This window comes from Symphalangus syndactylus, chromosome 18 (assembly GCF_028878055.3).
Source record: "Symphalangus syndactylus isolate Jambi chromosome 18, NHGRI_mSymSyn1-v2.1_pri, whole genome shotgun sequence".
NCBI lineage: Eukaryota > Metazoa > Chordata > Mammalia > Primates > Hylobatidae > Symphalangus > Symphalangus syndactylus.
The window spans coordinates 13,353,230-13,377,773 of NC_072440.2; the positions used below are offsets into that span (position 1 = coordinate 13,353,230).

A 24,544-nucleotide genomic window follows, 5' to 3' on the forward strand; every position below is an offset into this window, starting at 1 on the left:
CTTGAACCAGACAGTAATGAGTTGCTGGTAACAGCAGGGACTGAAAGCAGCTGAAGTGGGTTTGCACACATCGCGACTGCCTTCCTGTTCCAGAATGAGAAGCTGAGCCGCAACGAGACGCAGGTGGACGGCGCCGGGGCCCTGCGGCTGGTGAGGGCGCTGCGCAACGCCACACAGCACACGGGCACGCTCTTTGGAAATGACGTGCGCACAGCCTACCAGCTGCTGGGCCGCGTCCTTCAGCACGAGAGCTGGCAGCAGGGCTTCGACCTGGCAGCCACGCAGGACGCCGACTTTCACGAGGTAGGAGGGTGGCCGCCGCCCTGGCTCGGGGACACTTGGGGATGCCCATGGGTGGGTGCTGTGGGGCTGTGCGTCTGCCTCAGTTTGTGGAAGATGGTTGTGTCCGGGATCCCCGAGGCAACCCCTCGTTTCTCAAATGTGCGCCCTGGCGGGTGCAGTGCCTGACGAAACTGACGATGAGCATTAGGGAGTGTTCTGGAAGGAAACATGCAGGTCACAGCCTTGCTGGCGATCCCAGCAGTGCCTCTAGTGTGATCTAATTGGCTTCTAAGGGATTCTAAGTGGCCCACCTGAATCAGCCCCTCTCCCTTCCACGCAGCCTGTGATGGAGTATCGTCCACCCATTTGACAGGTAAGGAAACATGCATAGAGAGCTAAGGGGTTTGCCCAAAGGCACAGCTTGTAAGGGGCAGGGCCCGGCAGTGGGCCCCCTTGTCCACTCCCAGCCACAGCTCTGAGGTCCTGCTTTCAGAGGGCCACGCCTCCGCCTCAACCCTCTGGCTGTGTGTGTGGAAGTTGTCAGCCCCTGAGCAGTGTCTTTTTAGGGTGAATGCAGAGGAGACTCATGCAGCCTGATATTTGGAAACTGCTCTTGGGGGCTCCAGGGGTTTCCCTGTGCCTCCGCTGCAGGCCTCTTCATCCAGACAGGACCCCCAGAGGAGTGCCTGTCCACACAGAGCCCACGGAGGACACCCTGTCCCTCCCACCCATCCCCACGGAGCCCTCAGGGACCTCCTCATCCACAAAGGGCCTCCAGTCCATGCAGGACCCCCATGGAACCTTCTGGTCTGCATAAGTCCGCCAGAGTACAGGCAGGGTCCCCTTGCTGGGATTTGAGTCCCAGCCTGAGAGTTGGGCTAGTGGCGTTTGTTCTCCATGTGTGACTCCTCAAACAAGTTTCCTTCCTGTTTTATTTATTTATTTTTTTTGAGATGGGGTCTTGCTCTGTTGTCCAGGCTGGAGTACAATGGTGCAATCTTGGCTCACTGCAACCTCCACCTCCTGGGTTCAAGCAATTCTCCTGCCTCAGCCTCCCAAGTAGCTGGAATTACAGGCGCCCACCACCACGCCCGGCTAATTTTGTGTATTTTTGGTAGAGACAGGGTTTCACCATGTTGGCCAGGCTGGTCTCGAACTCCTGACCTCAGGTGATTCACCTGCTTCAGCCACCCAAAGTGTTGGGATTACAGGCATGAGCAACCATGCCCAGCCCTGATTTCTGTCTTGGGTGTGGTCCCCAAGCCCCTGAGCACAGCCTCATGCCTCCACCCAGTCATTCACATAGACCCTGGGGTGCGTGGAGGCTGAGGGTCACCCTCGGAGGAGCTGTCCACGTGTCCACGGCGGCCTCGGTGTGGGTCCTCTGCTCAGCCCAGGTTGTGGTGGTTCCATCACTGCTTTATGTGGTGGGGTTCAGAAGGAGTTCTGATATAATAACCAGGGGCCTCTCCACATGTCTTCCCTGCCTTAGCGTCTTGGGGTGTACATGGAAAAGCCCCTGGCAGGGCTCACTCTGACAGAGTCCCAGCCTCTGACATTTGAATCACCCACAGTCTCTCTGGCTTATATGATGGGGTTCAGGATTTATGAAAATCACACATTAAAAAATGACTTCTGGCCAGATGCGATTGCTCACGCCTGTAATCCCAGCACTTTGGGAGGCCGAGATGGGCAGATTGCCTGAGCCCAGGAGTTCGAGACCAGCCTGGGCAACATGGTGAAACCCCGTCTCTTCTAAAATATGAGAAAAATCAGCTGGGCAGGGTTGTGGGCACCTGTAATCCCAGCTACGTGGGGGGCTGAGGCACAAGAATTGCTTGAACCAGGGAGGCGGAGGTTGCAGTGAGCGAAGACCGTGCCACTGCACTGCAGCCTGGGCAACAAAGTGAAATTGTGTCTCAAAAAACAAAAACAAAACAAACAAAAAGACTTGTCTATTTGAATTCAACTTTGATTAATGTTTGATCCTATTTATAAACTTAGACCATGAAATTCCCCTAAGTATTTTAAATGGAATTAATGTATGTCATATATTTGATTTTTCTTTTTGTATTTCAATTGTTTGGCTAGCAAACAGACCTTCCAAGCGTTTAAACGGTGCTTTTAAATCTAGTAAATTAAGCTAAAAATATGAAGCCTCTTTAATTCTCTGGATTTTAATATACTTTGTGAGCTTAGTAACATTTTTCTATTCCTCTTAAGATAAACTTTTTGAAAAAAAATTTGGGAACTAGGCCAGGCACGGTGGCTCACGCCTGTAATCCCAGCACTTTGGGAGCCCGAGGCGGGTGAATCATCTGAGGTCAGGAGTTCAAGACCAGCCTGGCCAACATGGTGAAGCCCCGTCTCTACTAAAAATACAAAAATTAGCCGGGTGTGGTGGCACACGTGTGCCTGTAATCCCAGCTACTCAGGAGGCTGAAGCAAGAGAATTCCTTGAACCCAGGAGGCGGAGGTTGCAGTGAGCTGAGATCATGCCACTACATTCCAGCCTGGGCAACAAGAGCAGAAGTCTGTCTCAAAAAAAAAAAAAAAAAAGAAAGCACAATCTAAAGTGTAGGGCTGGAATGAATGAATGAGCTCACTAGGCAAGCAAAGGCTTTCAGGGCAGGTGTCCCTCGGTCCCGCGAGCCAGGCCTCCGCAGGCTGAGTACTGAGTGCTGTCTGTCTGACCAGGACGTCATCCACTCGGGCAGCGCCCTCCTGGCCCCAGCCACCAGGGCGGTGTGGGAGCAGATCCAGCGGAGTGAGGGTGGCACGGCACAGCTGCTCCGGCACCTCGAGGGCTACTTCAGCAACGTGGCACGCAACGTGCGGCGGACGTACCTGCGGCCCTTCGTCATCGTCACCGCCAACATGAGTAAGGCGCTGGCTGCATTGGGGGTGGAACCCTGCTACCATCAGGGGTGCGCCCCAGAGCTAGGCCCCCATGGGGTGAAGCAGGTGGGCTCCTGGCCCCCCCTTGGCCATGCTCTTAGAAAAATGATTCCGAGGCCAGGCACAGTGGCTCATACCTGTAATCCCAGCACTTTGGGAGGTCGGGACAGGCAGATCACATGAGGTCAGGAGTTGGAGACCAGCCTGGGCAAAATGGTGAAACCCCATCTCTACTAAAAATACAAAAAGTAGCCAGGCGTGGTGGCGCATGCCTGTAATCCCAGCTACTCAGGAGGCTGAGGCAGGAGAATCACTTGAACCTGGGAGACAGAGGTGGCAGTGAGCCAAGATTGCGCCATTGCACTCCAGCCTGGGTGACAGAGTGAGACTCCATCTCAAAAAAAAAAAAAAAAGAGGTTCAGCAGCTAGGCCTCTGTTTCCTCATCTGTAAATGGAGCCTTTGGGAAGACAGTCTGCAATGACATACCCATGGCTCCCAGGGGACAGGTCCCGGGCTTGGGAGATGTTGGGCCGTGATCTTGGGGGTCTGGCAGACCTTCCAGACCCTCAGGTGTGAGACTCTAGAAAGGGTGGGTGTCGAGGGCCCCGCCTCACTCCATGCTTACTGAAGACAGGTGTAGGTATAGGCGGGATGCAGGAAGTTGGAAATCAATTCTGTTCTAAAGATGGTCTGTCAGCTGGGCGTGGTAGTTCACACCTGTAATCCCAGCACTGTGGGAGGCTGAGGTGGACAGATTGCTTGAGCCCAGGAGTTTGAGACCAGCCGGGTGCCATAGTGAGACCCTGTCTCTATTAAAAACATAAAATAAAAATTAGCCAGGTGTGGTGGCATGCTTCTATATTCCCAGCTACTTGAGGCTGAGGTGGGAGTATCGCTTCAGCACAGGAGGATGAGGCTACAGTGAGCTGAGATTGTGCTACTGCACTCCAGCCTGGGTGACAGAGTGAGATCCTGTCTCAAAAAATAAATATAAGTAAATAGTCTGGGCATGGTGGCTCATGCCTGTAATCCCAGCAGTTTGGGAAGCTGGGGCATGCAAATCACTTGAGGTCAGGAGTTTGAGACCAGCCTGGCCAACATGATGAAACCCCATCTCTACCAAAAATACAAAAAATTAGCCAGGCGTGGTGGTGCCTGCCTATAATCCCAGCTACTTGGGAGGCTGAGGCAGGAGAATTGCTTGAACCTGGTAGGCGGAGGTTGCAGTGAGCTGAGACTGCACCACTGCACTCCGGCCTGGGAGACACTGTGAGACTCCACCTCAAAAAAAAATAATAAATATGGCCAGCCAGTGTCAGTGTGACAGTTGTGGTCATTTTGAAAACAGCAAGGGTTCAAGAAAGCCCTGGGAGTTATGTCTAATTAAAGGAACTGTCCCCCCAGTTCTTGCTGTCGACATCTTTGACAAGTTCAACTTTACGGGAGCCAGGGTCCCGCGATTCGACGCCATCCATGAAGAGTTCCCCAGGGAGCTGGAGTCCTCTGTCTCCTTCCCAGCCGACTTCTTCAAACCACCAGAAGAAAAAGGTACAACCGCTTAGAAATCTGCTGCTGCCCTCGGAGTCCCCAGCGTTCAGGGAGGGGAGGGCCCCGCTGCGGGCATCGCAGGACCTGCGCACTGAAGATCCGTGCCAGAGTGTTCCGAGTGCTCGCTGGCGCCAGGTCCTGTTGGTGACAGCAGGTTGTTTTGTACAGGTGCTTAGGTACAGGCTGAACATCCTAATCCTGAAATCTGAAATGCTTGAGAACCTGAACCTTCTTGAGCACCAACCTGACACTTAAAGGGAGTGCTCATTGGAGAGTAAGCATGAAACAATAAAAAAATCAAAATCCAGGCCGGGCGCAGCGGCTCACGGCTGTAATCCCAGCACTTTGGGAGGCCAAGGTGGGCAGACCACCTGAGGTCAGGAGTTCGAGACCAGCCTGGCCAACATGGTAAAACCCCATCTCTACTAAAAAATACAAAAAATAGCCATCTGTGGTGGCGGGCGCCTGTAATCCCAGCTACTCAGGAGGCTGAGGCATGAGAATCGCTTGGGCCCATGAGGCAGAGGTTGTAGTGAGCCGAGGTGCGCCAGCCTGGTTTACAGAGTAAGACTGTCTCAGAAAAAAAAAATTCCAAAATGTTCCCAAGCATTTCAGCTAAGGGATACTCAGCCATGTAATTGATAACGTGAGAACTGAAATTTGTATGTGAGCAGGTTGTATTTGATGTGCAGTGAAAAGCTGCTTCTAGTCGGGCACAATGGCTCGTGCCTGTAACCCCAACACTTTGGGAGGCCGACACAGGGAGGACTGCTTGAGCCCAGAAATTCAGAACCAACGTGGGCAACATAGAGAAACTCCATCTCTACCAAAAAAGTTTTTTTTAATTACCTGGGCATGGTGGTGCACGCCTGTAGTCCCACCTACTCAGGAGGCTGAGGCGGGAGGATTGCTTGAGTCCGGGAGATGGAGGCTGCAGTGAGCTGTGATCATACCACTACAGCCCAGCCTGGGCAGCAGAGCGAGAACCTGGCTGGTTGTGGGGAAAGCTGCTTCTAAATAGACATAGACATTTTAGAATCACCTTCCCCTGCCCGCAAAAAACAACAACAAAAGAACCAGAATGCTGTCTGTGTATGAACAAATCTTCAATCCTGGGTTGAGATTATGATTCAACACAGTTCAAACATTTTGAATTTTCTTAAGGTGCTGTTTTATAGATCCATGACAATTACTAAAAACTTCCCCAAATAAAAAGGACATGAAAAGGTAAACTCCGTAATGGACAGTTTAAAATTGGGAACGTTGTTAGTAAATGGATTTTGTCAGGTATACGATGTTATCTCATGTGTCTTAAAAAGAGGCGTGACTCTGATGTGGGGTCATGCTTGAAACGAAGAGGACGAGGTCCCTGACTCTCCACTGCAGCCAGCTCTCTTTGGAACTAATAGAGTGAGAACTTGCTCATTACCAAGGGCTGGGCACCAAGCCTTTCCTGGGGGATCCACACCCATGACCCAAACACCCCTGACCAGGCCGATTGTCAACGCTGATCACATTTCAACATGAGATTGGAAGGGGCCACACATCCAAACTGCATCAGATACATTCATGTTTAAGCAGTCCATCTCCAGAACTCTTTTCATCCTGCAGATCTGAAACTCTAGCCCACAGAACACTAACTCTCCTCCCCAACCCCTGGTGCCCACCATTCTTTCTGTCTTTGAATTTGACTCCTCTAGGGACCTCCTATAAGAGGGATCACACAAAATTTGTCCTTTTGTGATTGGCTTATTTCACCGAGCCTAATGTCCGCTAGGTTCACCTGCGTTGTAGCAAGTGTCAGACTTTCTCTCCTTTTGAAGGCTGAGTAATATTCCGTTGTGTGGAGGGAGCACGCGTTGTTTATCCACTCACCTGTTGACCGATGCCTGGGTCGTTTCCACCTTTTGGCCTGTGTGGATGGTGCTGCTGTGAACATGGGCATAGAAATATCTGGATCCAGGCCGGGCGTGGTGGCTCACGGCTGTAATCCCAGCACTTTGGGAGGCCAAGGTGGGCGGATCACGAGGTTAGGAGATCGAGACCATCCTGGCTAACAAGGTGAAACCTTGTCTCTACTAAAAATACAAAAATTAGCTGGGCGTGGTGGCAGGCCGCTGTAGTCCCAGCTACTCAGGAGGCTGAGGCAGGAGAATGGCATGAACCTGGGAGGCGGAGCTTGCAGTGAGCCGAGATAGCGCCACTGCACTCCAGCCTGGGCGATAGGGCGAGACTCTGTCTCAATAAATAAATAAATAAGTAAATATAAAAAAGAAGTATCTGGGTCCCTGCCTTCAGTTCTCTGGGGTGTATACCCAGAAGTGGGCTTGCTGGGTCATGTGGTAAATCCTGTTTTTGATTTTTTGAGGACCCACGGTACTGTTTTCTGTGGGACATTCTGTTGGTTTTTGAGAAGCACCTGCTGGCACTGACAGCAGTCCTGGGGACCGCAGGTGCTCCTGCCAGAGTTCTCACCCTCTGCTCACATTGCAGAAGGCCCCCTGCTGAGGCCGGCCGGCCGGAGGACCACCCCGCAGACCACGCGCCCGGGGCCCGGCACCGAGAGGGAGGCCCCGATCAGCAGGCGGAGGCGACACCCTGATGACGCTGGCCAGTTCGCCGTCGCTCTGATCATCATTTACCGCACTCTGGGTCAGCTCCTGCCCGAGCGCTATGACCCCGACCGTCGCAGCCTCCGGTAAGGCCTGGGCACGGGGCACACGGGGAGGGCCCATTCTGGAGGTTCCTGAGGCTTCTACAAGTCAAAATCCTGATCCTGATCAAGCACAGGTCTTCACAGTGACATTTCACCGTGACCCTGGCCCAGAGACAGAGACCATTGCCTTGTGGTGTTCCTTGGAGGGAGATTCTGAGTCTGCCACGGGACACCACAGCCTGGAACGTTGCACACCCTTTGCCTGGGCTCCTCCCGGTGTGTCTGCCAGAAATGCCCCCTCCCCAGCATACACCCCATCTTGTGCCCAGACGGACCCCATTCTGTCCCCACACACCCGACCCGAGGCTGTCGTGGGTAGTGCCTGCTGCTGGCCCCGGGGTTAGGTCTGCTCAGCTAGTCCTGGCTGGAAAGGATGAATGTCCCAGAAGCAGCTTTGCGACCTGCTCAGTGGGAGCAGCCCGAGGCTCTGCCCTTCTTCTTCCTGCCGTTTCCCAGATACTTCCCTGGCTCTGGGGTCCTCGTGTTCACGTGGTTCTCAGTGACCAGGTGATTCATCCCCATGAGCTGCCATTATTGTGGTGTCTTTTGCTGGACACTTAAACCATCTGCTGTGTTTCTGCCATTAGCTATTATGGGCTGTGACGTCTTTGCACCTGTGCCTTCTCTTTTTAAATTTCTGAAGTCCCAATTTGACCCAAAGGTGACGCCTCTCTCTGTGTGCCCTGTCAGTGATCAAACCTGCTCTAGGGATGAAGAGACTGTGGGGTCCGTGGGTCCAAGCTCTCAGAGTGTGGTTCCGTCTCCCCTAGAAACACATCGTGGCGTGTCCTCAGGGCATTTGTGTGCAGGATTTCAGCAGGTGTTTCCTAACCGTGTTTGTCCCCGTGCTCTGGCTTCTTGACCTCAGGCTGCCTCACCGGCCCATCATTAATACCCCGATGGTGAGCACGCTGGTGTACAGCGAAGGGGCTCCGCTCCCGAGACCCCTGGAGAGGCCCGTCCTGGTGGAATTCGCCCTGCTGGAGGTGGAGGAGCGAACCAAGCCCGTCTGCGTGTTCTGGAACCACTCCCTGGCGTAAGTGTGATGCCAGGAGCCCCATGTGAGGGCTTTGCCAAGGCAGAGTACCCCTGCAGGGTTGGGGGCTCAGTGGCAGAGTGCCCCAAGAGGACGGTCTCTTGTGGTCTGTTTCCCCTTTTAGCCCCCCGTGGGGCAGTGAGCCTCCTGCTCTGCTTCTGTGGGAACATCAGAGTCCTCCCCAGATGCCCACACACAGATGCACACAGACCTGCACGTGGAGACACAGACGTGCAGGCGCACAGAGAGATCCCTCAAGGCTGACACCCAGGAAGGGGACCCCTCACCTGCGGGACTCCCGAAATGCAGCGGCCAACACTAGTGTAGTGCCCAGTTCATCGCCGGATAAGACAGGCCTGTTCCAGTCACACACGGGAGACAGAACCCAGAGACTGGCCTAGGAGCCCATCTGCTGATGGTCTTGCCCAAGAGGCTGGCACAGTCCAGCTTTGGGGACTGGCTTTACCCCCAAGAGGCCACACCTGGCTGCAGCGCAGTTTATCTGGCCTGTTTCAGAAGCAGCGTCAGAGAGTCCCAGTAGAGTGGCGAAGGCGGGAGGCGGTGCACAAGAGTCTGTGTTCTAGCATCCATTCCAGTGAGGGAAAGGTGTTGTGTCGTTAGAAAAATGCAAAATTAGTGATTCTCACCCACATGTGAGACTGGATTCAGCTCTGCAGTGTGGCTCCCGTCTGTTGGGAGCCAGGAGTGTTTGTGCCTTGGTTTTGCTTTTTAGCTGCAGAGTTCACGTGAGGTGTGGGCATTTGAGTTGCTCTGTCTTTACAGGGAGCTTGCCTTTTCTCTGCTGGTTGGTTTTCACTTTTGCTGTCTCTGTTTAGAAGAAAGCACTGGAACTGGGGTGTGGTGGGACGGACCCTGTTGCTGGGATGGGAGCACAATCGGAGGGGAAGACCCACTGCCTCCCCCACACACCAGGAGGGAGTGCCAGGAAGGGGAGACGCCATGCAGGACTCAGGGAGTCAGGCTTGAATCTGCTGAATATTGTGCATCTGGGGATGTCTGTGCAGCAGGAACACTCACCCCATCACAGTTCCCCTGGGCACAGTGGGGAGCCATGAGTGGGGGCTGTGCTGGGGGCAGCGCTATGGTGAGCCAGCCCGTGGAGCCCAGCCTCATTCTTCTCCTGCTTCTGTGCTTTCCAAGTTCTAGTTAATAAGCAACCAGCATGGCACCTGGAGTGTAGTAGGCGCTTGGCTTACAAAAGAGAGAAGAAACGAACCCCTTTCACCACAAGGGACGTCAGGCCCGGCTGTCTTTCCTGGGCATTCATCTGCGTCCTGGCAATTAGCTCCAGCTCTAATGACCTGCTCCCTGCTTTATGTTGCACCTATTATTCCCAGATTGTAAAGTTTGTGCCAAACATATTAACGTTCACATCCCATTTTACAGATTAGCAAAGTAAGGATCTGAGAGGTTATGTGATTTTCCCAGAGTCTGCGAGGGCAGGGCCCTGTCTGAAGCTGAGACACACCTTGTAACACCTTGTTATTTGGGGCTTCCCATCAGTAAAACGGGAGTCATAATGGGGCCCTGGCTTCTGGGCAGTTCCCATAAAACATTGTGCAATGTGAAGATGAAAGTGTCAGAGGAAGGTGAGATGTCCTTTCTGAAAGTGTCTGCCCTCAGAAGGACACGGGACTGCATCGCAGCTGTGTGAACCCTGGGTGGTGGTTCCAGCAGCAGGGCATGTGGTGGACGCGAGACAGCCCCGTTCGAGTTTTGCTGCTAGATGACACGTAGAACTTGAACTTCAGAGGGTGCTCCTTGGAGGCCCTGACCAGACACAGAAGAGAAGGGAGACTGTTCCCATGGTCTTGCCTCCGCGGCAGTGAGGCTGCTGTTCTTACAGCCAGGAGGCTCTTGTCTTCAGTGCAGGGGGCTGGTGAGGAACACGGTGGGGAGCAGCCTGCGAGGGCGCTGGGCTTTCAGCACTCACGGCACCTGCTGTTTGGTTTGGCCAGGATGGCCTGGGAGCCCCCAGGGCTGGGCAAAGGCTGCCCCCTACAGACTCATGGGTGGAGGGAACCATCTTACCCCTGCCCCTTCTCTCTTCTCTCCGCAGCGTCGGTGGGACAGGAGGGTGGTCTGCCCGGGGCTGCGAGCTCCTGTCCAGGAACCGGACACATGTCGCCTGCCAGTGCAGCCACACAGCCAGCTTTGCGGTGCTCATGGACATCTCCAGGCGTGAGGTGGGCATCTTCCTGTGGCCACTGTGCCTGCTGGGCCTACCCCCCAAACACGCCCCTCCCCGCAAACCTGCCCCTCCTCCCCAAACCTGCCCCTCCCCCCAAACCTGCCCCTCCCCCCCAAACCTGCCCCTCCCCCCAAACCTGCCCCTCCCCCCAAACCTGCCCCTCCCCCCAAACCTGCCCCTCCCCCCAAACCTGCCCGTCCTCAAACCTGCTGAGCCTACCCCCAAATCTGTCCCCTCCTGAAACTAAATCTTCCATTCTAAGCGCTTGGAACAAAACAAATCAACCGATTAAAACATATATTTGAGGATTGGCCCAAGTCTGTGAGGATTTCCATAACAAAGCCCCATTATAAGGGTTTTCAGAGAGCCCTGGTTATGCGTTAAACCCCGGAATGGCAGACCCAAAGCTCAGGCTCCAAGGAGCTCTCGGAACCTGCCCTTCACCTCAGTGCGGGTCTGTTGGACGGTGCCACTCCCCACCTGCTTTGATCCTAAGGGAGGTGACAGCTGCTGGGCGCTCTCCCTTGGGGCCACACGCAGGGCGGCAGGACAAAAGGCTGGGCGGCTAATGTTTAACCTCTGGCATTTTAAGCGGCCTGGGAATGTGAGCCGGCCATTGTGGGCCTGCAGATGAATTGGGGAATGGCTGAGCGCTGTCCTGGCCTCCCGTTATCCAGACAGGAAGGAGGTGAGAACCAGCCTGGCCACGGCCTGTGTGGGACCCTGGGGTCTAGGAGTCAGCACCAGAGGCCTGGGTAGCCTCCCCCGGCCCCTCCCCGGGGTTGCACTGTGGCTCAAGGGCCCAGGTCACTGTCCTTTCCGAGGGCTTTTTGGTGTGAAGTGGCCCTGGTTTCTGTCACATTCTTGGAAGGGTGAGTCAGCCCTCAGGCGGGGCTGGAGGAGAGCGGCGGCCTCTTGGGCAATATGCAGGTGAAGCTGCCCCCCCTCTGCCCCTGTCTCATGGGCAAACGTCACTCCCCAGCAGGACCCAGCCTGGAGACGGGGTCAGTGATTAGTGGACTTTGTTCCTATAAGGGCGGGGTTGGGGCTTGTCTCATGGCCAGGATGCCGGGTGACATGTGGGCCAAGGAAGCTGAAATTGAGGCAGAAGAAAGGAGGCTGGAGTGAGAGTCCAAGGCTCCCATGGCCTGGGCGCCCCAAAGCCAGAGGTCTCTGAACAGCCCCCAAGCCAGTGGAGGGAGCCTGGGGTGCTGCTACAGGCCCCAGGGATGCCCAAGGCGTTGAAGGAGCCTCAGGAGGGGCAATTCCAGGCCCAGAGCCATGAGCTCTTGGCCTCCCCGGCCCAGCCTGATCCTGGCTTCCCGGCTCATAGCTCCACTTGGTAAGCAGCACCTTCCAGAAGTTACTAGAGAACCAGAGCTTGTTGTTCCCCAAATGTAGAAACTCCCCAGGGACCTGGGTCTTGGACAGGTGTCCTGGTTTGTAAAAGCACAGGAAACACAGCAATGTGAACATACACACTGCTGAACTGCACGCTTCAAAGTGACCAAGATGGTAATGTCATGTATATTTTAGCACCATTTTCCTTTTTTTGTTTTTTCCGAGATGGCGTTTTGCTCTTGTTGCCCATGCTGAAGTGCAGTGGTGCAACCTCAGCTCACTGTAACCTCCACCTCCTGGATTCAAGCAATTCTCCTGCCTCAGCCTCCCAAGTAGCTGGGATTACAGGCTCCCACCACCATGCCTGGCTAATTTTTGTATTTTTAGTAGAGGTGGGGTTTCACCATGTTGGCCAGGCTAGTCTTGAACTCCTGACCCCAACACTTTTTTAAAAAACATGTTCACTGCCCGTAAGAAATGCCTAATAGGTAAGGTTGGGTGCGGTGGCTCACACTTGTAATCCCAGCACTTTGGGAGGCCGAGGCGGGCAGATCACTTGAGCTCACAAGTTCGAGAGCAGCCTGGGCAACATAGCGAAACCCTGTCTCTACCAAAAATACAAAAATTAGCCCAGCTTAGTGGTGCATGCCTATAGTAGGAGGTAGGAGGATGGCTTGAGCTTAGGAGGTGGAGGCTGCGGTGAGCCTAGATTGTGCCTCTGCACTCCAGCCTGGGCAACAGAGCCAGACCCTGTCTCAGAAAAAAAGAAATGCATAATACGGGATCTGGAAATTTAAAAAGTAATTCCATATAACGAGCTATGAGAGAGACATGCGCAGCTGGGACAGGACATCCATCCGCTGATAGAACAGGTCATATTGAGGGGTAAGCAGGTAAAACAGAACGGATGGGAAGGGTGCGGGTGCCCAGTGCCATGGTAGTCTGAAACATCAAGCCTGCCAGTCCACATAACCGAAATCTGAAGCTTCGCCCCTGCCCAGCTGTGTGACTTCCAGCGAGTTGTTTAGCTTCTTTAAGCGTTGGTTTTCTCACCTGAAAGATGAGGGTTGCATTCACTCTCTCCTCATAGCTGTGATCTAAGGATGATAGGAAATGATGCCCTTGGAGACCAGGCGTGGTGGGTCACTCCTATAATCCCAGCACTTTGGGAGGCCAAGGCAGGCAGATCACCTGAGGTCAGGAGTTCAAGACCAGCCTGGACAACATGGTGAAACCCTGTCTCTACTAAAAATAGAAAAATTAGCTGGGTGTGGTGGTGCACGCCTGTAGTCCCAGATACACAAGAGGCTAAGACACGAGAATCGCTTGAACCCGGGAGGCAGAGGTTGCAGTGAGCCAAGATCAGGACACTGAACTCTAGCCTGGGCGACAGAGCAAGACTCCGTCTCCAAAAAAAAAGAAATGATGCCCTTAGCAGGTCTATCAGAACCTCTGCCACACAATAAGTGCTCAGTAAAAGGTTTTGCTGAACAAAGGAAATTACATTCTTGGTATTACCACAATTACCTATTTTCTTTGTAAAGCAGGCATTAGGTCTTTCAGCCAAAAGAATATGTCCATGATAGGATTAAGTGGAAGTCCAAGAGGTACTGCGTGCACCTGCAACGGAGACGCGTTTATCTTTTGCGTAAGCTGAGGATCTATTTGGAAGGTTTCTGCCAGCCCAGAATTTTGGATGGACAGGCTGAGCCCCTCCCAACAGCAGGATTTACTTGTGGGGTTGGTTTTGGGTAGACAGGCTGAGCCCCTCCCGACAGCAGGATTTACTTGTGGGGTTGGTTTTGTTTTTTGCTTTTCGTTTTGTTGTTTTTTGAGATGGAGTCTCGCTCTGACACCCAGAGTGGAGTGCAGTGGCACGATCTCAGCACATTGCAACCTCCGCCTCCCCGGTTCAAGCGATTCTCCTGCCTCAGCCTCCTGGGTAGCTGGGATTACAGGCGCGTGTGCCACCACGCCCGGCTAATTTTTGTATTTTTAGTGAAGACAGGGTTTCACCACGTTAGGCGGGCTGGTCTCGAACTCCTGACCTGCCCACTTCAGCCTCCCAAAGTGCTCGGATTACAGGTGTGAGCCACCAGGCCTGACCGGTTTTGTTTTGTAATGTGGCAAAATGTGCATAACACAATTTCCCGTTGAAACTTACAGCCGGTGGCATTAATTACGTTCCTGTTGCCGTGCCGCCATCACCACCATCTGCCCCCAGATCCTGTTGTCACCCCACACTGTTCATTGCTGCTTTGTGCTTGTTTTGTGCTGCCCTGAGAAGCTGAAATTGAGGCAGAAGAAAGGAGGCTGGAGTGAGAGTCCAAGGTTCCCATGGCCTGGGCACCCCAAAGCCAGAGGTCTCTGAACAGCCCCCAAGTCAGTGGAGGGAGCCTGGGGTGCTGCTACAGGCCCCAGAGATGCCCAAGGCATTGAAGGAGCCTCAGGAGGGGCGGTTCCAGGCCCAGAGCCATGAGCACTGGGCCTCCCCAGCCCAGCCTGATCCTGCCAGCCTTTGATCGTTTAATAAGCAAGTGTGTAATTTATCTCTATTATGCAATGACCAGATCTGAGCCTCGGCCCTTACCTTCTCTCCTGCCTTTAACCCTCCCGCCCACAGAACGGGGAGGTCCTGCCTCTGAAGATTGTCACCTACGCCGCTGTGTCCTTGTCACTGGCAGCCCTGCTGGTAGCCTTCGTCCTCCTGAGCCTGGTCCGCACGCTGCGCTCCAACCTGCACAGCATTCACAAGCACCTGGATGCAGCGCTCTTCCTCTCTCAGCTGGTGTTCGTGATTGGGATCAACCAGACGGAAAACCCGGTACGGCCACTCTGCTCCCCTCCCCACTGTCTGGGCCGCACCTTGGAGCGGCTACCGTATTCCCATCCTGGCCACTCCAAGCACCCTGGCTGGCTCCTCCTCACCACCCCCACCTCTGCTTCACAGACGCCCTTTGAGGAACATGCGGGGTCACAGGCTGTGGGTGGAGACCTGGGATTCACTGGCAGGTCCAAGCACTTCACCACCTTGACTCTTTATTGGGAGATGGGGGGCTCTTTCTTTTTTTTTTTTGAGTCTCGCTCTGTCAACCCAGGCTGCAGTGCAATGGCACGATCTCGGCTCACTGCAACCTCCATCTCCTGGGTTCAAGTGATTCTTGTGTATATCTCTAGGAAAATACAACTCTTGTCAAAACTGATTTAAGGGCAGTGGCGCACGCCTGTAATCCCACCAGGATCCCTTTGGGAGGCTGAGGCAGGCAGATCAGTTGAGGTCAGGAAGACCAGCCTTACCAACATGGTAAAACCCCATCTCTACTAAAAATACAAAAGTTAGCTGGGCATGGTGCTGGGCACCTGTAATCCCAGCTACTCAGGAGGCTGAGGTGGGAGAATTGCTTGAGCCTGGGAGGCAGAGGTTGCAGTGAGCAGAGATGGAGCCACTGCACTCCAGCCTGGGCAATAGAGCGAGACTATCTCAAAACAAAACAAAGTGATTTAAGATGTAGAAAGCCTGAATAGTCCTATCACCATTAGAGAATTTGCATTGCAGTATAAAAACCATGGCCAGGTTGGGTTTATCTTAGGAATGCAAGGATGGTTTAACATTTTAAAAATCTATGAATGCCATTTACCTCACCAGTATATTTAAGGGAAAAATATTATTTTTCTCAGACATGAATGTACAAAAGAATTTTGATAAATGTTATGCTCATTAATGATCAGAAAGAAAGAAAGAAAAACCTTTGAACAGACTAGAACTAGGGGAAACTTTAACCTAATAAAGACATCTACAGAAAACCTACAGTTGACATAAATAACAATGAGAAGATACTGGAGGCATCCCCTGTAATGTCAGGAGCCCACTCATGTTCATCACTGTGGTGCAGGGTGGCCTTGCCAGTGCAGTGAACAAGGAAAACAAAAGCATAGACATCAGAAAGGAAGAAACAAAGCTGTCATTATTAGGTAACATGAAGGATCTCATGGAGAAATCTAAAACAGTCTACAGGCACATTATGAGAAACAGGCTGGGCACATTGGCTCATGTCTGTAATCCCAGCACTTTGGGAGGCCGAGGCAGGCAGATCACTTGAGGTCAAGGAGTTTGAGGCCAACCTGGCCAACATGGTAAAACCCTGTCTTTACTAAAAATACAAAGATTAGCTGGGTAAAATACAAAGATTAGTGGTACGCACCTGTAATGCCAGCTACTTGGGAGGCTGAAACATGAGAATCGCTTGAACCCAGGAGGCGGAGGTTGCAGTGAGCTGAGATGGTGCCACTGCACTCCAGCCTGGGCAATACGGTGAGACCCTGTCTCAAAAAAAAAAAAAAAAAAAAAAAAAAAAGCCTGGTAGCAGGTGGACGATGGGCAGAAGAGCAGAGCAGTCCGATAGTGTGTGCAGGCCTGGGAGGTGGGGTGGAGACCCAGAACTGAAGCCAGAGCACTGGGCACGGGGAGAAAGGAGGGACAGGACCGACCCGTTATGGAGCAGGCAGGAAGGAGGAATCAGGGGAGTCTGACATCTCCAGAAGGGAGAATGAGTAGTTGAAGATACCACCCATTGAGAGGCAGGGTCTGGGTGAGATGGGACACCTGCGGAGACCAAGGAAGGTGTGGCGCATGAGCCAGGGAGGCCGCCTCCAACTCGTGGCTGGAGACAGTGTCTGTGGGGCTGGACAGGCCCTGGGAAGGGAAGCGGAATAAAAAGACCAGGCTGGAACCTTCCGGCGAGCTGCTCAGGGCCACGTGCAGACCTGAGCTCCTCCTTTTTTACGGCAAGCAGTGGGACCAGACCCCTCTCACCTCAAGAGGGAAGGTGGGCACCCCCACCTCGCAGGTCACCCTTGAGAAGGCTCCATGGCTTCCCAGCAGTGGTAGGTGGAGCACCAGGCCTGGCCCACGAAGGACGAGCCCCGAGGCGTGTGTCGGACCAGCCAGGGCCAACCTTCTCCGCTGCCTCCCAGGTGCTCCCCGAAGCCGAGGCCCAGGCCCCGGGCTGGCGGGGGCTCCGTGTGCGGGGCCCATATGGCAGGGTTGCTGCCCCTGCGGGAGTTTCTTCACACCCGCAGCCAGGCGCATCCCCGCAATGGGCATGTTCTCATCCGCGCATTGGACTGGGAAGGCTCTCGAGAAGTGTGCGAATTTCATCTCAAAGCCCCTCTAGTGTGCTTTTGAGTGGCGTGAATGGGGGAGAGGGGAGTCGGTGCAGGCCACTCCCTGCAGCTCAACACCACCAGCGAAACTGAGGCGGCCCCTGGGTTCTGACACTGACTCATCTCCTGCCAGAGTGAGCGCTGTCCCGGCAGCCACGCGTGGCTGAGCATGGAGAAGGAAAGGGTGACCCGGCAGCGTTCTAGGGGCTTGGCAGCGTGCCTGGGCTTTATGGTTTTTTGTAAACCCACAATCCTATCTCTGGGCGAGGTTTTTCATCTCTCAGAGCGCTGGCAGGCTGAAATGATTTATTATGCATCCGCTTTTGTCTTTGTTCTATTTCTGGAAAAGGTGGTACATTGGTTACGGAAGCAGGTACGACCCTGCTGCAGCCAGGATGGCACAGTCCTCGCACTTTCTGTTTTCAAAAGGTGGTTTTGTGGGTTTAGTTTTCACATTATTTGAAGCAGCCATCCAGCCAACCAACCTTCTCGCCCCCTTCCTTTTCCTAAGCCAGTGTGATTTCCACTCAGGAAACCGGGGTGTTTGGTGTAGAGTTCACCAGCCACACACTCGCGCCTCGTTTCCTGACCAAGGCTACGGTCTGAGGCAAAGGGCCTGTCTCTGGCATAACTTGAGCCCGTATTCTCTGCTTTGGTTCCTGCTCTGTTCCGTATCTGACAGATGCGACTTGGGGCCCTTCCCACCTCGGGGGTGTTGTTTCTGGAGGCTGGCTGGCCCTTCAAGGCTGATGTGGCAGCAGGGGCACCCTTGGGGTGCTGTGACCCGGTGCCTGAGCAAAGTGGCCTTCAGCCTGGGGTTGAGGCAGGGGTCCTCCTCCTCCTACACTTTTGTGTCTGTTAAAGGGTATCTCCCTGGGACCCCCTGGTAGGGTGAACTGATGGGATGGCTGCTGACGATTAGACAGTGTGTCCAGAGCAGGCCGGCTGGGGGTGGGGTCAGGATGGGACCGTCCTGGTGCTCCCAGTGCTCCCATCTCCCCTTCTCCCCTTGTCCCCCATCTCCCATTTGGCTGGTTCAGCCTCCCGGGACCCAGAGGGGAGCCTGCCATCCTCTCCCAGCCGGCGGCAGCTTTGGGAGCACTGGCTGGGGCAGCCCCTCCCGGAGCACTGGGTGTGAAGCTGCCCTGGGGCCACATGTTCAAGTGCAGTTCCGGGGCACGTGGGACTGGGTTTGTGTTCATGGCCTCGGAGGCTAGTCTGTCTCTGTCATTCTCACACCGCTTTCTGTGTCCAGGCAGGCAGGGCTGCCTCACCTGCTGGCTCACCTGCTGGCTCAGCTGCTGGCTCAGCTGCTCTGTGGATGTTGATTTTCAATTCCTGGCTGTCAGCCATTGGCCAGACATGTAGCCCTGCTCAGCTGAGGACAGACACATAGGGTGGTCCGAATTGTTAGCTCTCCCACCCCCTACCCCTCACTCTTGCCTGTTTGGCCTCAGTGTGGGATGCAGGGGCCCTCCTTGCTGAGTCTGGCCCCTCCCTGCGCAGTTCCTGTGCACAGTGGTTGCCATCCTCCTGCACTACATCTACATGAGCACGTTTGCCTGGACCCTCGTGGAGAGCCTGCATGTCTACCGCATGCTGACCGAGGTGCGCAACATCGACACGGGGCCCATGCGGTTCTACTACATCGTGGGCTGGGGCATCCCGGCCATTGTCACAGGTGAGGATGCACAGAGTGGCCCTGCATAAAAACACAGATTTCCAAAAGACGCCAGCTGTGCAGGAGAACTGTCCTCCTTTCTCTTCTCTGGCCAGCCCCAATGCTTGTCCAGCCCCCAGCAGAGGAGGCCTCAGTCCTGCATGCTTGTCTGCACACACAGGGGCAATTGCAGACACCCGGGGCGACGTCTTCTGTAAGGTGTGAGCTCCTTGAGAGCTGGGTCCAGGTCTGTTTGGGGTTATTTCTGTAGCATCTAACAGACAAAAGTTCCACGTCTACACACGGGAGGGATGGAGGGAAGAGCGAGTGAGTGCATGAGCAGGCAGGTGGATGGATGGAGGGGTGGGTGAGAGGATGAATGGATGGGTGGGGGGTGAGTGGATGGATGGATGGATGGGGGGTGAATGAGTGGATGGATGGATTGGGGGTGGGTGAGAGGATGAATGGATGGGTGGGGGGTGAGTGGATGGATGGATGGGGGGTGAATGAGTGGATGGATGGATGGGGGGTGGGTGAGAGGATGAATGGATGGGTGGGGGGTGAGTGGATGGATGGATGGGGGGTGAATGAGTGGATGGATGGATGGGGGGTGAGTGAGAGGATGAATGGATGGGTGGGGGGTGAGTGGATGAATGGATGGGTGGGGGGTGAGTGGATGGATGGATGGATGGAGGGGTGGGTGAGAGGATGAATGGATGGGTGTGGGGTGAGTGGATGGATGGATGGATGGGGGGTGAATGAGTGGATGGATGGATGGGGGTGGGTGAGAGGATGAATGGATGGGTGGGGGGTGAGTGGATGGATGGATGGGGGGTGAATGAGTGGATGGATGGATGGGGGGTGAGTGAGAGGATGAATGGATGGGTGGGGGGTGAGTGGATGAATGGATGGGGGGTGAGTGAGTGGATGGATGGATGGGGGGTGAGTGAGTGAATGTATGGGTGGAGGGGTAAGTGAGTGGATGGATAGATGGGGTGAATGAGTGGATGGATGGATGGGGAGCGGATGGATAGATGGATGGGGGGTGAGGGGATGGATAAATGGGTGGAGGGGTGAGTGGATGGATGGATGGGTGAGTGGATGGATGGGTGGAGGGGTGAGTGAGTGGATGGATGGATTGGTGGATGGATGGATGGGGTGAGTGAGATGGATGGATGGGTGGAGGGGTAAGTGAGTAGATGGATGGGTGGGGGTGAGTGAGTGGGTAGATGATAGATGGGTGGGGGTGAGTGGGTGGATGGAGGAATGAGTGAGTGAGCAGATGGATGGGTAGGTGGATGGAGGGATGGAATTAGTGGATGGGTGGGTAGATGGATGTAGGGGTGGAGAGATGAGTGAGTAGATGGGTGAATAGATGGATGAGTGGGTAGCTGGATGGATGGAGGAGTGGAGTGGATGGATGGGAGGGATGAAGGGATGAGTGAACAGATGGGTGGGTGGGTGGATGGATGGGATAAGTGAGCAGATGAATAGGATGGTTGGAGGGATGGAGAGATGAGTGGGTGGGTGGATGGGTGGTAGATGGATGGATGGGATAAGTGAGTGGATGAATAGGATGGTTGGAAGGATGGAGAGATGAGTGGGTGGGTGGATGGGTGGTAGATGGATGGATGGGATAAGTGAGTGGATGAATAGGATGGTTGGAAGGATGGAGAGATGAGTGGGTGGGTGGATGGAGGGATGGATGAAATGGGTGGGTGGATGGATGGGTAGCTAATGGATGACAATGAAATGAGTAAGTGGATGGGTGGGTGCAGCGAGTGGATGAATGAATAAATGAATTAGTGAATCAATGAGTAGAACAAACAGTACTTCCTCAGCACACGTTTTGCTAAAAATCAGAAAGTCGGTTTGCTCCCTACTGAGAAAGATCCACCTTTATTCACAAAAAGAACCCCCTTTCCTGGGTAATCCCCAGGTTCTGGGGATTAGACGCAGTCTGAGGCCAGAGGCACTGAGGTGGCGGGGGGAGTTGCTCCCAGGGCAGCACCCAGCAGCCACCCTGGGGCCAGTGCCATGGTCACTTGCTGGACCATCCTGGCCTCCACAGCAACGTCACTGACCAGCCTCCAACCAGGCAGGCTCCTGGTTAGGGTGCTCTGATGTGACTCATCTCCGTTACTCTAAGGGACCCTGAAGAACCTTTTTCAACTCCACCCAGAGCCACTGAGGTGTGGGCAGGTTGGGCAGGGTGGCAGCCACCACTTCCTGATGTGACAGGGAGGTGATGTGATTAGGTGCTCACTGTGAGAGACGCTGAGATGAAGAACGTGGCCTAGAAAGGGGCTTGTATGGCGTTGTGGAAAAGCCACCTGGATGTCCAGGCAGAGCAGGTCTCTGCGATGCCTCTGCCCTTTGGACTCTAAATCCAGATGGCTCACGTTTCCTGCTTGCTTTAAAAACCGGTTTTGGTTTGTTTTGTGTAACACTTAGGTCTGTCTCGCACAAGATCTTAAAATAACTCCCAGGGAGCCTCAGACTGAGCTGCAGGCACTGGTCACTGGCTGCCGCCTCGCCCGGCCATCTGGGGCTTCCCTGACTGTCCTCGGTGGTCCTGGTTAACTGGCTTCTCCAGAGGGCAGTGGGAAGTGCTGGAGGGTGTTAAGCAGGAGGGAGCCGGGATCTTTTAAATATTCAAATAAGGAGCATGGGGAGGAGCATAGCCTAGGCCAGGGTGGGGCAAGGGGCGCAGAAAGACCAGGTCACACCTGCTGGTTGCTCCTGTCCCACGTGTCACCTTGATGCTCTGCATGGACAGGCGGATGTGGCTTGTCACTGGTCAGGAGTGACAACTGTGCTTCAGTGCTATCTAAACAAGCAGCTCACATAGCAGGCTCGGTGGTGAGGCAGTTTCGGGGGTGTGTGTGGTGTGCACGTGTGTATGGTGTGTGCCTCTGTGGTGTGTATGTGTATATCTGTGATGCGTGTCTGCACACTTTGTGTCTGCATGCATGTGTATAGGGTATGTACATGTGTATGGCATGTGCACGTGGTTGGATGTGGTATGGGGGTATATGCGTTCCTCACCCGCTCACATGTGGCCCTCTAGGTGACGCCGTCCTCCATCTGTTTTGGGGCCTCATCCCTTGCACCTTGGGTCCATCACGGCCTCCTGACCTCTACATGGCCCAACTGGCAGGGCCCTCCCAAGCACCGTCTGCCTTCACGATCCCTCCCGCACCATCTCACTGCCACCCTCCAGGGTCTCTGGTCTTCCTCAGCAGCCCCCGCCCCAGATAGGCCCCCTGCCTCATGGGGCCAATCCAGGAGCAGCTCCTGCCACCTGGGCCAGTGAGCCTGAGACCCCACTGAGACTCCAGGACTGTGCTCGGAGGGGCCCCAGCCTGGCTCCCCGGACTCCTTGCTCTTTGAGAAGGGAGATGCTGAGTCCCCCATTTCACCCCACCCTGGCTGGTCCTTGGCATGGGGTGGCCACTGGGCACATGGCCCTCACCCTTTCCTCCCTGCTGTGTTCAGGACTGGCGGTCGGCCTGGATCCCCAGGGCTATGGAAACCCCGACTTCTGCTGGCTGTCCCTTCAAGACACCCTGATTTGGAGCTTTGCGGGGCCCATCGGAGCCGTTATAATCGTGAGCATGGGGCCTTCATGGGAGTCGGGGTGCCCCGAGCATGTGTCAGCTGGAAGGGCTGTTCTGGGCTGGCTGGGGCCACCAACTCCTCTGAGCAGCCAAGCGGGGGCAGGAAGGGCCACCTTGTGACAGTCAGCAAAGCCGCCAGGGCCCTCCCGGACCTCGCCCCTCTGATCGTGGATTCAGGTCTCGCGTCGTGTCTGCATGAGACCGTCTGCGTCCAGCACCCAGGAGAGCCCTGCACAGGCAGGCTGGGTGTGGTGGGCGCTGTGGGGCAGTGGGTGGACAGGTGTGCTTCGCCTCACAGGCCAGGGCTCGGGTCCCCCTCACCCAGCCACCCCTCCCTGACAGGGCGAAGGGCCTCAGGCGCTTTTGGCAGTTGGAGGTCTGCAGTGACAAGAGAGAGGAGTCGGCCACCTGACATTGATCGGCTTGTTTTGTTTTCAGATCAACACAGTCACTTCTGTCCTATCTGCAAAGGTTTCCTGCCAAAGAAAGCACCATTATTATGGGAAAAAAGGGATCGTGTAAGTGGGGCTGAACCTGACCGGCCAGCCGTGTCGGCTGGGCCCTGAGACCCCGATGTCCAGTCTCTGTGCGCGGTGGGGCCCCACGAGAGCATGTAGGCCTCATGGAGGAGGGCTGGGGGCAGCCTGGGTGAGCCCCAGGGCTCGAGAGAGGTTTCCCACGTTGCATCTGCAGGGGCTGGGGGAGGTTAGCTGAGGGGAGGGAGCTGGGGGAAGTTAGCTGAAGGGAGGGGGCTGGCAGCCAGCCCTGGGCCTCAGTCTCTCCCACCTGGCACGGAAGCATTGGGCTGCCTGGAATCCCCAGGGTGGAGATGGGTGGGGTGGGGGAGATGGAACTTTCTGGTGGGTAGTGGGGGTGTTGCTGAGGCCACTGGAGTGGAGGAGACCCCCCCGCCCCCGGCCCCACCATCAGAGGGTGCAGCGGAACAGGGGCCCAGCATGGAGGGAACCTCTAGTGTTCTAGGGAGGAGAGGGGACCTTCGAGGCCCCAAAGGAGTAGGTGGCACCGTGGGAGGACTCAGCACAGCATCCGGGAGCCACGACAGGGTCAGGAGGGGTTGACGGGGGCATCTGTCAGACAACAAGGCCAGCCCCTGGTGACCTGGCAGCTGCTGGTGACCTGGCAGAGATGGGACTGAGCCAGGGATGGGCGAAGGGATAATGCTTGTGTAGGGGCTGGGTGCCAGGAGGAGTGTGAGGCTCCCAGCCCGGGAGGAGACAGCGGAGTCTGAAGGGGGTTAGAGAGGGAGAGGCGGTGAGTGGCCTGGAAGGCCAGATGTGGGGTTTGCACGGGGGGTCTGGGGCCTTGTCAGTTCCTCGTCTTCAGTGCCATCCATGACCTGTGGACCTTGCGGGCTCTGTCACCGATTCACTCCATCCCCTCTGAACCCTGGGAGGGGATGCGCCTTTGTCTTCCCCTTTTACAGATGGGGAGACTGAGGCAGAGCTCAGGAAGCTGATCGCAGGGTCACAGCTCAAGGGCAGGCCCTGGGCTCTTCCTCTCGCCTCTCCATAGGGTGGAGGAGATGGAACTTTCTGGTGGGTAGTGGGGGTGGAGGAGCTAGGCTCAGGCCCCTGGGCTGGTGTAGTCTTCACAGCTCCTGTTTTCTCATTTGCTTCCTAATTTATTTCACCACCGTCCCCACTAACACGAGCTGTGTCTGGTTCCCGGATGAGTCTGTACCTGGCTAGGAGGGGAGGAAGGGAGCAAGGTGGATGATGGCTGGGTGGACAGGTGGACGGACAGAGAGATGGGCGGACGGGCAGGTGGGTGGACAAGTGGACACGCAGAGAGGGAGGGAGGAAGGGAGCAGGTGGTGGCGGCGGGCACACGCCTGATCCTGCCTCCCGCAGCTCTCTGCTGAGGACCGCCTTCCTCCTGCTGCTGCTCATCAGCGCCACCTGGCTGCTGGGGCTGTTGGCTGTGAACCGCGACGCACTGAGCTTTCACTACCTCTTCGCCATCTTCAGCGGCTTACAGGTAGGTAGCGGCCGAGTTGCCTGCAGGGCCCCTGTCTGGCTGCCGTGGCACCATCGCTGTGATGCAAAG

At 55.1% G+C, this 24,544-nt stretch overlaps 1 protein-coding gene across 2 annotated transcripts in view; it reads left to right on the forward strand.

Moving 5' to 3' along the window:
• CELSR1 (cadherin EGF LAG seven-pass G-type receptor 1) overlaps positions 1 to 24,544 on the forward strand; it is a 180,743-nt gene that overhangs the window by 149,240 nt on the left and 6,959 nt on the right. For both annotated transcript variants that reach the window (XM_055253952.2, XM_055253950.2), the window contains exons 18-28: positions 94 to 303; positions 2,980 to 3,163; positions 4,586 to 4,729; positions 7,223 to 7,427; positions 8,314 to 8,481; positions 10,562 to 10,688; positions 14,658 to 14,858; positions 18,704 to 18,878; positions 22,356 to 22,468; positions 22,916 to 22,995; positions 24,349 to 24,475. In XM_055253952.2, coding sequence (XP_055109927.2) covers positions 94 to 303; positions 2,980 to 3,163; positions 4,586 to 4,729; positions 7,223 to 7,427; positions 8,314 to 8,481; positions 10,562 to 10,688; positions 14,658 to 14,858; positions 18,704 to 18,878; positions 22,356 to 22,468; positions 22,916 to 22,995; positions 24,349 to 24,475 — 1,734 coding nt within the window. The remainder of the gene's footprint in view (positions 1 to 93; positions 304 to 2,979; positions 3,164 to 4,585; positions 4,730 to 7,222; positions 7,428 to 8,313; positions 8,482 to 10,561; positions 10,689 to 14,657; positions 14,859 to 18,703; positions 18,879 to 22,355; positions 22,469 to 22,915; positions 22,996 to 24,348; positions 24,476 to 24,544) is intronic.